General features: G+C 41.2%; 1 protein-coding gene across 1 annotated transcript; it reads right to left on the bottom strand.

The window, feature by feature from the left end:
* Positions 1–8,491: 8,491 nt before the first annotated feature.
* Positions 8,492–9,427, bottom strand: LOC308636763 (olfactory receptor 4D1; the record flags this gene model as incomplete). The annotated part of the gene is made up of 1 exon (XM_081272471.1): positions 8,492–9,427. One exon carries the CDS (start codon positions 9,425–9,427, stop codon positions 8,492–8,494), a length of 936 nt encoding a protein of 311 aa, XP_081128597.1.
* Between the last annotated feature and the right edge of the window lie 4,099 nt (positions 9,428–13,526).

The raw sequence follows: 13,526 nt of genomic DNA on the forward strand, positions 1-13,526 counted from the left end.
AAGTCCTGATGAATCCAAATTTAAAAAGTTTAGAGTAAAAAGGGTTATTTTAAGTTTATCTTTGGGGAATATATACCCCTTCCTAATTCCGTCTTTTTGCTTTAATAAGTACATTTTAATAGTTTGATGAGCTCTTTCAACTATGCCTTGTCCCTGTGGATTGTATGGGATTCCTGTTATATGAGTAATGCCAAATGATGAGCAAAATTGTTTAAAAGAGGTAGAAGTATAACCAGGGGCATTATCTGTTTTTAACTGTTTTGGAATGCCCACAGTGGCAAAATTTTGTAAGCAATGAGCTATAACATCTTTATTTTTTTCTCTGGCATGAAGGGAGCCCATCAAAAATCCAGAAGAAGTATCAACTGTAACATGCAAATATTTTAATTTTCCAAATTCTGGCAAATGTGTGACGTCCATCTGCCAAATATGGTTAGGTATCAATCCTCTAGGATTGACTCCAAGATTAATTTGTGGTAAAAAGGTCACACAATTTTGACATTGTTTTATTATTTGTCTAGCTTGTTATTTAGTTATTTTAAAATGCTTTTGTAAAGTATTAGCATTGACATGGAACCTTTTATGAAAATTTATAGCTTCTTCTAGTGTAGAGAAAACATGTATGTCATGTGTAGTTTTATCTGCTAAATCATTGCCCAAACTAAGGGCTCCAGGCAATCCTGTATGTGCCCTGATATGTCCTATAAAGAATGAATCTTTTCTGTCCCAGATTAAACTTTGTATAGTGGAAAACAAAGAGAAAACAGTAGAAGAAGGGGAAATCCTACCAGCATCTTCAAGGGATACTATAGCATTAACTATATACTGACTATCAGAAAATAAATTAAATACAGAATCTTTAAACATCACAAAAGCTTGTAATACTGCATTAAGCTCTACCTTTTGAGCTGATTGTTTGGGTACTAAAAATGTAAAAGTTTGATCAGGTGTAACTATTGCTGCTGTACCATTATTTGACCCATCAGTGAATATATTTGGAGCATTCATGATAGGTGTTTTTCTTGTCATTTTTGGAAAAATTACAGGATGCAATGACCAAAAAGACAATAAAGGATTAGATGGTAAGTGGTTATCAAATGAAACATTAGATTTGCACATGATTATTGCCCAAGTATTTAACTCATTAGCTAATTCATCAATTTGATTCATAGTATATGGAGTAATAATTTTACTGGGAGAAATTCCAAATACTCCCTTTGCTGTTTTTATTCCTTTGAGTATTAATTGTCCTACAGCCTCAGGATACCTAGTAAGAATAGTGTTAGGAGAATATGATAAATGTATCCATAATAATGGACCTTCTTGCCAAAATACTCCTGTAGGAATATTTTTTGTTGGTAGTACAATAAATAATAAAGGCAAACATATCAATTCTATCCAAATGCATATTTTCCATATATGTTTCAATGATTTTTAATGCCTTTCTTGCTTCAGGCGTTAACATTCGGGGTGAATTTGGATCTGATGGACCTTTTAGGATATCAAATAAAGGTCCCAATTCTCTTGTTGGAATACCTAGATAAGGCCTTATCCAATTTATGTCTCCTAATAACTTTTGAAAGTCATTAAGTGATTTGAGTTGATCTACTCGTATTTGAATTTTTGGTGGACGGACCATGGTTGAGGATAATAGAACTCCTAAATAATTAATTGGAAAATTTAATTGTACTTTATCTATTGCTATCTCTAGATTATATTTTTTTAATAAGTTTGTATGTGTGGCATAACATTCTAGCAATGTGTTTTTAGCTTTGTGTGCTAATAATACATCATCCATATAGTGAAATATTTGTAGTTCAGGATTTTGATTTCTAAGTGGCTGGATTACTTTGTTAACATAAATTTGACACATAGTTGGGCTGTTAGCCATCCCTTGAGGGAGTACTTTCCATTCATATCTCTGATCAGGACCTTCATGATTCAGTGCAGGGATAGTAAATGCAAAACGTGGACTATCCTCAGGATGAATTGGAATTGAAAAAAAACAATCTTTAATATCTATAACTAAAACATACCAAGTTTTTGGCAAAGCAGACAATTGAGGAATCCCCGATTGAGCAGGTCCCATAATGACCATTTTATTATTAATGGCTCTTAAATCTTGCAATAATCTCCATTTGCCAGATTTCTTTTTGATGACAAAAATGGGAGTATTATGGGGAGATACAGAAGGTTGTATATGTCCTTCCACTAATTGTTGTTTGACCAGATCATGGGCTACTTGTATCTTTTCTTTAGTTAAGGGCCACTGAGGAACCCATACTGGTCTTTCTGATTTCCATGTAATTTTTTATTGTCTCAGTGGCCCTTTGTGAAAATCCAACCATGTCTGTCTGTTCCTTGATCTATTTGTATTGGTGCTGCTATACCTTGTTCTTGTTTTTCTAATCTTTTTCCTTTCCTAAAACCTTGTCTAGCCATAATAGTGGGTGCATTTTGATTGATGTTTTTTGTTAATGTCAAACCTAATTGATCTAAGACATCTCATCCCCATAAATTTACGGGAAGATGATCCAATACATATGGCTGTATAGTTCCTTCACATCCTTCAGGATCCTTCCAATCTAATACCATTGCACTTCTATGGGGATTAGTCACCACTCCTAGGCCTTGAAGCATTTGAGTGGTTTGTTGTTTTGGCCATTCTTGACGAGAGATGATGCTAAGGTCTGCACCTGTATCCAGTAGCCCATTAAATTCATGTCCTTGAATATTTAGTTTTAGCATGGGGCGAGAATCTAAATTTAAAGAAAGCATAGCCCAATCTACACCTGTGGAGCCTAATCCCTTGGAACCTCTTTCTACAGCATGACTGGAAAATTTATCATGTAGGCTTGGTATTATTAGTAACTGTGCTATTCTATCTCCTGGTGAAATTATTGATATACCCTTTGGAGAACTGTCTATAATTTTTATTTCACCTTCATAATCGGGATCAATTACCCCAGGACTTATCAAAAGTCCTTTTAGAGTAGAAGAGCTGCGTCCCAATAATAAGCCTACTGTTCCTTTGGGAAGAGGTCCTTTTACCCCTGTGGGAATGATTTGAACTCCCATCTCTGGAGTTAGTACTGATCTGGCGGAGGCACAGATGTCCAACCCTGCGCTCCCTCTGGTTTGTCTGATGAGGGATCTGATGGACAATGTGTCCTGGTCACTACCCTGATGGGGTTCCTGGGTTCCTCCAGTGCTCCATATATTTGTGGTTTGGGGCCCCGGAGCATTGGGGCCCCCTGTCCATTTTTTGGCAACGGAGCCCGATGCCTTTGTCCACGATATTGTGGATAAACACCTTGTCCTTGTTCGTTTTTTGATAATGGAGTACCCTCTATGTTGGTTTGAGAACGGCATTCATTAGCCCAATGTCTCCCTCTATGGCATCGTGGGCAAATACCCGGTATTCTACTCCTTTGATACCTAGTTTTGTTAAATCCTCCTCCTATGGGGCAATTCCTTTTAAGATGTCCTGTTTGTTGACAATTGTAGCATGTTCTTGGCCTGGTATATAAAGCCTGTTTTACTGCAGCTGCCACAATTTGCCCTTGTTCATTAATGTCTCTGGCATCTAAAGCCTGTTTTACTGCAGCTGCCATGTCTTGCTCTTGTTCATTAATGTCTCTACATAATTTAATATATGTGTTTAAATCTTCCTGTTTCCATGGTCTAATGATATCTCTGCACCAACGATTCGCTTGGTCATAAGCCAGTTGTTTTATTAGTGGCATTGCTTGTTCTGTATTCCCAAAAATTCTGGTAGCTGTTTGAATAAGCCTATCTACAAATTCAGCATAAGGTTCATTAGCTCCTTGTATTACCTTAGATAATTGACCTTGTAAACCTTCATGTCCTTGTAAAGTCTTCCATGCCCTAATCGCCTCTGCAGCAATTTGTGAGTATACGCCAGGATCATATGCAATTTGTTGCTGCTGATCCTCATAAGGTCCCTTTCCTAACAACATATCTAGATTTCTCTGAGGATAACCAGCTGTTGCATTTCGCCTAGCCGTCTCCTTGCAAAATTCCTCATTGGCAACCTTCCATAACAGGTATTGACCTCCATTTAGCACAGCTTTACACATTTTAGCCCAATCTGCTGGTGTCATGTTCAAGTTGTTAATGGATTCGACCAAGCTTACAGTGAAGGGTGCTTGAGGACCATAGGTTGTTACAGCCTCTTTTAGCTCCTTCACTGTTTTGAAATTTAAACCTTGGTAAATTCGCTGTCCTCCTACCTCAAATACAGGGCATGTTAATACTTGAGATCCTGTCTCAGGATCCCAACTATCAACTGCGGGGGTTGGGAGCCTCCTAGCATATGGAGGTGGTGCTGTTGATTGGACACTTATGTCCTCTGGTGATAGAATGCTGTTAGTAGCAGTCTCCTGTAGAGGTGGTGCTGTTGGTTGGACACTTACGCTCTCTGATAGAAACGTGTTATTAGCAGTCTCCTGTTGTAACTTTTCCCCTGATGGCTTCTTCTGCTCTAAACTTCCTTCCTCTGTCTCACTAGCTCGAAAGACCTTCTCTTTTACTTGAATCTTTTCCTCTTTCTGACTAATTTGAGAGACCTTCTCTTTTACTTGAATCAGTATGTCTTCTCCTTCCTCTACCTTTGTCTGAATTGAAGGCTTTGGACTAAGCAAACCAGATACGAACGTCCACAATGGCACTGTGCCAACTGGCAGAGTCCCTGGGTTGTTCTTTTCTATTCTTTTTAAATCTTCACCATGATGGTCCCACTGTGATATATTTAACAACTCCTCCTTAAAAAGCCATGGGCTACATTGTTGTATTGTATCAACGTATGCCCTGACTGCTCTTGATTTTACTGGGATGCCTCCTTCCTCTAACAATTTACTTAACAGTCTCTCGGTTTGTTTTTTACTAATTGCTGATCCCGTATTTCTACTATAATACAACCCAACAAGATAACACCAAACAAAACTGAGACAGAATGAAATAAAATTGGAACAAAAATTCATTATATCAGCCTTTCTATCCTCCTGAAATGTGCATCCGTCCTTTCTCCCTATCTGTTCCTCAGACGCAAATAGTTTTTCCTCAGATGTGAGCGGTTTTTCTTCCGTCTCACTCATCTCCAGGGACAGGCAAGTTAAAACAAAAATGAAGCAAAACAAAAGAGGAAGCTTAGAATGGCTATCCATCCTCTCGCCCTGCCCTCAGGGGCGAGCAGTTTACTTACCCTCAGTCGCTCCCCGTGCGAGCCACCAAATGCCGCAGTCTGGCTGGGCACAATTCAGGAGCCGCTTGTCAAAACAAACTAACTTTATTTTTAGAACTACAAACACCAAACAAAACAGCTCCTCAGGAAAAAACCCTCAGAGCCCAACTGCCACCACCGGCTTCCACAAGCCTCTCACCCCCACACCAGCCTCTCCACCTCCCACAATCCTCCTGCTCTTGAGGCCGATTGGCTGGGTTGCATGGGCGGAGCCAAAGAAGTCCCCCAATGAGCAGCTCCATGGAGGAGCCAATCAGCTAGATGTTGCTGGGGCCGCTGTGAGCCAATCATCAGCTGGCAGTCTGAAGGGCAGGGAAACAGCCCAATGAACATCACCGCAGAGGAGCCAATCAGCTAGATGTTGCTGGGGCCGCTGTGAGCCAATCATCAGCTGGCAGTCTGAAGGGCAGGGAAACAGCCCAATGAACATCACCGCAGAGGAGCCAATCAGCTAGATGTTGCTGGGGCCGCTGTGAACCAATCATCAGCCGGCAGCTGGAAGTTTGCTGGCAGCTGGAAGTTTGCTGGGGCCCCTTTGGCTGTGGCTCTCAACAAGGCCACGTGTGCTGCAACCAACAAGACCACAGGGTCAGGGCCACACAAGAACCTTGGAGAGAATATCACTTTGTCATGTGCCCCAAATGATGGATGTGAAGCTGCAGAACTTGTTTGCCCAGTTGGATTCTGGTCTTCTTTTGGTCCCATCCATTCTTTCTATACCACTATTTATCCCTTTTGGAATGGAGATACTTACTCTGTGCCATTGTATAATGGGTATATGCAACTTGCTTTTGATCTTTACAGGGGAAAACATCCAAGGGTTTGCCTGGAGTCTCAGATGAGATTTTGGCTTGGAATTTTGGTAATACTGGGACTGTAAGACTATGGAAACTCTTATAAATGGACTAATTTGTTAGTCCATTGTGAGATGGGTGTGAGTTATTGGGGGCTTGGGCAGAATGCTATGGTTTATATGTGAGGTGACCCCCAAAAGCTCATGTGTGAGACAATGCAAGGAAGTTTAGACAGGAAACAACAGGTTGATGAGAGCCTTCACCTAACCTGTGCATTAATCCACTAATATGGATTAACAGGGTGGTAACTTCAGGCCATCAGGGTATAGCTAGAAGAAGTAGGTCGCTGGAGGCTTTTGTGGATATTTTGTCCTTGGTGAGCAGCGTGCTCCCCCACTCCTTCCTGGATGCCATCTTCTGAGCTGATTTCCTCTGCCGTGCCCTTTTCCCATGACATTCAGTTTCACCTCTGGCCCAGAGTTATGGAGTCTGCCAACCGTGGACTGAGCCTTGGAAACCATGAGCTGAAATATACTTTCCCTCCTCTAAATTATTCTTGTTGATTATTTTGGTCATGTTAACCCAAGGCTGACTAAAACAGTATGCCCCCTGTCCTCAATAAGATCTCATTCTAGAGTGGGAAGTTCAAGAGAAAGGCAAAGCAAAGCATGCATGGGGTACAGCCTTGGAACTGAAATCATTAACCCAAAGTTTGAACTTTAATAGCCATGGTCCTGTACTCTTTGGCCTTTGTTCCCCAACCATATTATGCCATCCTTCTCTCAGCCACACTGTCACTATCCAAATGAAGGAAATATTACGTTGGATAATGTCTTGGCTTGTTATACTGCTACCCCAAATACCTGAGGCTCAATAATTTATTAAGAACACAAATTTATTTTCTCACAGCTCTGGAGGGTGAGAAGATCAAGATCAAATCCCTGGCAGGTTTGGTTGCCTGGAGAGGACTTCTCTTTGCTTTAATGGTGCCTTCTTGCTGCAGCCTCTGGAGGGAAGGAATGCTGTGTCCTCGAACGGTTAAAAATGAAGGACAATCCCATTCACAAGGGAAGAACCCTGAAGGCCTATTCTCCTCCAAAGTTCCCACCTCTTAATATTGGCCAGTTGTCTTAAACCCATTTCTGCTGCCATAACAAAACACCACGATGGAGTAAATTATAAAATAAAAGTGTATTCCTCACAGCTCTGGAGGCCGGGAAGTTTTACATCAAGTTGCCAGTATTGTATGAGGGTTTTCTGTCTGTGGGATGACATGGCAGAGGGCATCACCTGAAGAAAAGTGGTAGCGTTAGAGTTCAGGTCACTCTTCCTGATTTTACAAAGCCATTAATGCCACCATGGGGGTGTCTTACCTCTTCTAAGTACCCCAAAAGCTCCTCTTCCAAATACCATCAACATATAAATTTGGATATTAAGTTTCCAAGACATAAAATTTGGGGAAACACCTAGCAGTTAACTAACATGTTTTGAAGGCTGTCCAGGAAGTGTTTAGCAGAGAAGGCACAAAACCAAAGGGAAAGTGCCATTACAGGATCGCAAGTTACAGGCCAGCCCCAGCAATGTAACAAGACCCGTCTCAAAATTAAAAATTTAAAAAGGGCTTGGGATTTTAAGACGATGTTAAGAGTCAGAGCACTAAAAAAAAAAAAAAAAAGTCAGAGCACTGCCAGGTGTGGTAGTGCACACCTGTAATTTCAGCATCTTAGGAGGCTAAGACAGGAGGATCACAAGGTCAGAGCTAGTCTCAGCGACTTAGCAAGGCACTGAGCAACTTAGTGAGACTTTGTCTACAAAGAAAAAAAGTAAAAAAGGGCTGAGGATGTGGCTCAGTGGTTAGGCACTCCTGGATTCAATCCCTGGCACCAAAAAAAAAAAAAAAAGGAAAGAAAGAAATGGAAAAAGAGTCGGACTATTTCCTAAATACCACAGTGGAGAATGAGGTGAGGAGACAAGGAGCAGAAAAGAACATGATTGTCCTGGAGTTGAGACAAAGCGGTTGATCATTCACCAGACATTCATCTATAGATGAGGAACTCTCTAGGTTTTCCCTTGTGGTCCTGGGAGAGTCTGAGTTTCAGATACCATCCATATCTTCTGGCCCTAAACTTGAAGTCAGAGGAACAAACCTTTTCCCCTTACTTGCTGTTTAGCTTTGAACAAGTCACCACTCCCTGAATTTTCTCATTCGTAAAACTCTTTAATAATGATATATCCACCACCAATTTTGTGGGGGGAAAAAACAAGAATAAAGTGTGAAAGTGCCTGACCTAGTACGTGACCCAGGAGGAAGTTTTTAAGAAATAGTGGTGTAATCTGATTTGTTGTACTTTATAAAGACTTGCTGCCGTCTTTTCACATGAGATAGCACAAGTTCAGAGTGAAGATCTGTCTTGGAAGTCAACCTATTTAAAGTTCACTCCCTGCTGCAAATCACTAGGCGTTTGCCTAGTCTCTTCATGGCTGCCTGCATCTCCTGGTTCCTCAGGGTATAGATCATGGGGTTGAGCATGGGAGTCATGACGGTGTAGCTGATGGACACAGCCTTGTCCAAGGGGAAAGGAGTGAAGGGCCGGGAGTAGATATAGATACAGGGAATGAAGATCATGGAAACCACAATAATGTGGGTGGTGCAGGTGGAAGCTGCCTTCCTCCTCGCCTGTCCCGAGTGGGACCTTAGCATCACCAGGATGACAGTGTAAGAGACGAGAAGGAGGAGGAACCAGATGAGAACCAGCATCCCACTGTTGGAGATCATGAGGAGCTCCAGGAGGGATGTATCTGTGCATGCGAGTCTCAATACTTGGGGAACATCACAGTAGAAGTTATCCAGGACATTGGGGCCACAGTAAGGCAATGGGAGCATTAGAACCAGCTGGACAATGGAGTGGACAAAGCCCCCTGCCCAGGCGGCCACCACCAGCCCCACACACAATCGAGTGTTCATGATGGTGACGTAGTGGAGGGGCCGGGAGATGGCTATGTACCGGTCGTAGGCCATCACGGAGAGAAAGAAGACAGTTCCACCTCCCAAGAGGTGGAAGAAAAAGATCTGGGCCATGCATCCCTGGTAGGAGATGGTCTTGGTCTCATGAAAGAAGTCCACCAGCATCTTTGGGCAGGTGACTGTGGAATAGCAGAGGTCGATGACGGCCAGATTTCGGAGCAGAAAATACATAGGCATGTGGAGCCGGGGGTCGAAAGTCACTGTAACCATGATAAGAATGTTTCCCACGACAGTGGTGATGTAGACAAATAGGAACACCAGGAACAGGAATTTCTGGAGTTCCCGGGTTTGTGAGAACCCTAAAAGGACAAACTCTGACACCCATGTGATGTTCTGTGGTCCCATGGGGTCTTCCCCATGTGCCTAGAGAGGAGCAAAGAAAAAAATCAAGAAAATTTAATTATTTTTCTTTGGAAGGTCAGGTTTGAGTTGATCAAAGTCACTGCTGCGTGCCATTCTGAGATGCAGCTTGGGGGAGCCTTCCTTCCATGAGGATAAATACATATTTAAGCATCAAGGGAAATCTTCGTATGTGGTAGCTTCAACAGCATGGCTTGGCCTCCCTGAGACAGCCCCTATCCTCGGACCCTACACTCCCAACCCTCAACCTCCCACTTGATCACTGACTTCTGAAATGCCGAGAGCATACTTCATTATTTTATCTTATGCCCTTTATCCCCACTAAGAGTATGACTGCCAGGCACAGTGGCACATACCTGTAATCCCAGCAACTGCGAAGGCTGAGGCAGGAGGATCGCAAGTTACAGGCCAGCCCCAGCAATGTAGCAAGACCTGTCTCAAAATTAAAAATTTAAAAAGGGCTTGGGATGTAGCTCAGTGGTAGAGAACTCCTGGATTCAATCTCCATAATGCAAAAAGGAGGGGTATCTGTGAAAAGGGAGAAGACTGTGTGCAGCAAGATTACAAACTGCTGGAAATGTCTGGAAAATGATGATGCATACATTAAAACTCAGCACAATAGCAAGGCATTGTGGCACATGCCTGTGATCCCAGAGACTTGGGAGGCTAAGGCAGTAGGATCACAAGTTCAAGGCCAGCCTCGGCCACTTAGTAAATCCCTAAGTTACTTAGCAAGACCCTGTCTCAAAAGTTTTAAACATTAAAAATAAGAGCTGGGAATGTGGTTCAGTGGTTAAGTGCCTCTGGGTTCAATCCCTGATACCAAAAAAAACAAAAACAAGTAAAAAGAAAACTCAGTACACTACTCTCTCTATTTGGTACACTACTCTTTCTACCGGTGGGTGTATAAATATTTCCATGGTAGATGAAAAGTCAATGATACACTCATTTTGATCCCGATGTCTTTGTGTTACTTGAATATTTTTACTTTGAACAATGCACAAGTCATGGTGGAAAGAATGGATATGAAAATAATACATGGATTTTATCACCTAGAAGTGTATGTGATACAAAAAATGATTTTGTAATTCTTATAACTGTACATAAAATTTATATATAATATGCCTGATATAAATTTCACAAAACAAATTAAAAAATCATACCATCATTACCATCAGCCCACTCCCAAGTACCAGGTAGCACTCTCAAGTCTCTCAGCAATTTACCTGTTAGTATAAATGAATTTCCATTCATTCCTGAGAGCCAATTATGATCTTGAGAGATGTGATAGACATGCGCCTGATGCTAGAAGATGCTTATGAAATGTTGAATGATTCAAATTTTAAAAATATTCATGGCTTATTATTACCTATGGAGAAAGAATTCAAACTTATCTCAAATTCATCAGTCATTGAAGATGTTCAATTAAAATATAACAAGGGGCAATTCATTTCTTGAATTATCACATTGATAAATAATTTTTAAAACTTGTAAACTCAGCACTATTGAGAGTTTGGAGAAATAGCAAATCACTGGTAGTGTAATCATTCTGAAGACAATTTGAAAACATGTATTAAAACCATAAATGATTCGTACTCTCTGACCATTAATTTCTCTCTTGGGCATCCGCTTTAAGAGAACAAAAGTTAATTTTTTAAATGTATGGTTAAAGTTGTTCATCACAGCAGTAAAATATCAGTATAATATCAATAAGAAACAATGCAAATGCACAACTCTAAGACATCGGTTAAATTAAATGTGGTACTTGTGAAATACTAGTTAGCAATAAATACATTTAATTATATGGGATTTTGTTTTACCATGTAGTGCTGTTGTTTTATTTTTTAATTTATTTTTTGAGAGAGAAATTTTTAATATTTATTTTTTAGTTTTTGGTGGACACAACATCTTTATTTTATTTTTATGTGGTGCTGAGGATCGAACCCAGTGCCCCGCGCATGCCAGGCGAGCACATTACCACTTGAGCCACATCCCCAGCCCAGTGCTATTGTTTTAAATGGAGAATTACAAAACATTTTGTTAAAATATGTTATGTTGATATGCTCTATGTATTTTATATATGTTATAAAGGCAAAGGGAAAAAAGAAGACCAAAATGTAACAATGTCTACAATGGTTACATCTGGTTGGTGGGACTGACTGAATACATATTTTTCTCCTTTATAATTTTTTTATTTCTCATATTTTATAGTCATAAAATTTTAATAAAACCCCAAAGAAGTACTACAATAAAACCAAAAGGGAAACAAGATAAAGACTGAGCGACTTCTCAGGGTTACCCGGCACCAGCAGTGTCAAGGGCTAAAGACAACCCAGGTGTGGAAGGTGTGGATTTCAGGGTACAGGAAACCACAGAGCCCTGAGGAAAGTCAAGAGGAAATAGAGGAGAAGAGAGGTACAAGTGATGGGGAGAGGAAATGCCCCCCCAGCCCCCCACCCCCGTGGACAGAAGGAACCATTGCAGAACCACCTGGTTCCTTTCCTCCTGATAATCAGTTCTCCTTCACAGTTCCCAGGGTCTCTTTAATGGGCACATCCTGTTGGCAGCCACGGGTCCTTTCTCCTCCACATCCCTGTGCCATGTGGACTAGTGAGCTGTCATTATCATTCTGTAATTATTCTTTTTTTTTTTTGGATGGTGCTGGGAATTGAACCCAGGGCCTTGTGCATGTGAGGCAAGTACTCTACCAACTGAGCTATACCCCAGCCCTCTGTAATCGTTCTTATTCCTTCTCTGCCCCAACATCACCTTCCTTTCTGGATCTATTTCTGCCTCTTATGCCCTGGCCCAGCTAGATTTCTCCCTTGCATTCTGCACGCGTTGTCACCAAGGCTCATTAGTTCTTCCTCTGCCTGACTCATCGCTATGGGCTTCGCCTGCCTGCCTCTAGGTTGAGCTCCGTTTTAATCCACACTGTGCAATACAGCACATATGTAAACTTCCTAAAAGACATCTTCCCCCTTTAGTCCAAAGTGCTTTCAAAAATTTCCATGGTTATTTATTGTCAGTGGAACAGGGCTCACATTTAGATGGGTCTTAGGGGCTTCCTCACCACTCACCTCCTCCCTTTCTTTCTAGACCTATCTTCCACTTACTAGAAACCGTTTATTGTTCTAGTAGATGTGATTGTCATCAGAGTAAACAGTTATTCAGTGTTTACTATGTGCCATGGTGAACATTTTAAGTATTATCCTATTTAATCCTCACATATTGGTCTGATGCTTATAAAGTATAGTACATGAATAATTCATATATATTTATACATAAAAGACCTGGGGCTTGAAGAGGGTAAATAACTGCCCCAGATCACACTGAAAATGAGTAGCAGAGCAGGAATTCTAAGCCAGGTCTGACTGGCCCCAGAATCTGCACTCCTACCACCAATCTCTTCTTCCTTTCTCCCCTCTAGGACTCCTTGACTCCAACCAAGCTGATCTCCTCCTGGGTTCCTCTGTCTTAGAGCTTTTCACTGGGTCACGGCCCTGCTCCACCAGAACTGCCTTTCAGAATTCTACCCATTTTTTTAAATTTATTTGTGGTTTCTTCTTAGACATGACAGTAGAATCCATTCTGATAAAATTATACAAGCATAGGATATATCTTATTCTAATTAAGACCCCATTCTTGTGGGTAGCCATGATGGGGTTTCACTTATAGAATTCCATGTGTGTACATAGGAAAATAATGTTACATTTATGCTACTGTCTTTCCTATTAAAATCTACCCCTCTTTGAAGGTTCACTGACAGTTAGCTCTTCTATAACACTGCACGTGTTGGCATTTTTCCATGAGGACAGCCCTGTCCCGTCATATGGATTGTAATTTCACTGCAAGTCCAGGAAGTTGAGTACACTGTGGCACCTAGAGCCCACAGAGCCTTTCTACAAGTGGTTCCCAAATGAATGCTTGATTGCCTGATGGTGGATGGAGTGCTGTGATGGGCCAGACCACTGAGAGTTGAGAAGAGAGGAGACATTGGAAGACAGAGTGCTGTTTGAGAAATCTTGAAGGAAATCCAGGAATCCTACTTCCTAACATGATCAGATTTGTGAACCTACAAGCA

Source organism: Spermophilus citellus, assembly GCF_964194105.1.
Source record: "Spermophilus citellus genome assembly, chromosome: 17".
NCBI lineage: Eukaryota > Metazoa > Chordata > Mammalia > Rodentia > Sciuridae > Spermophilus > Spermophilus citellus.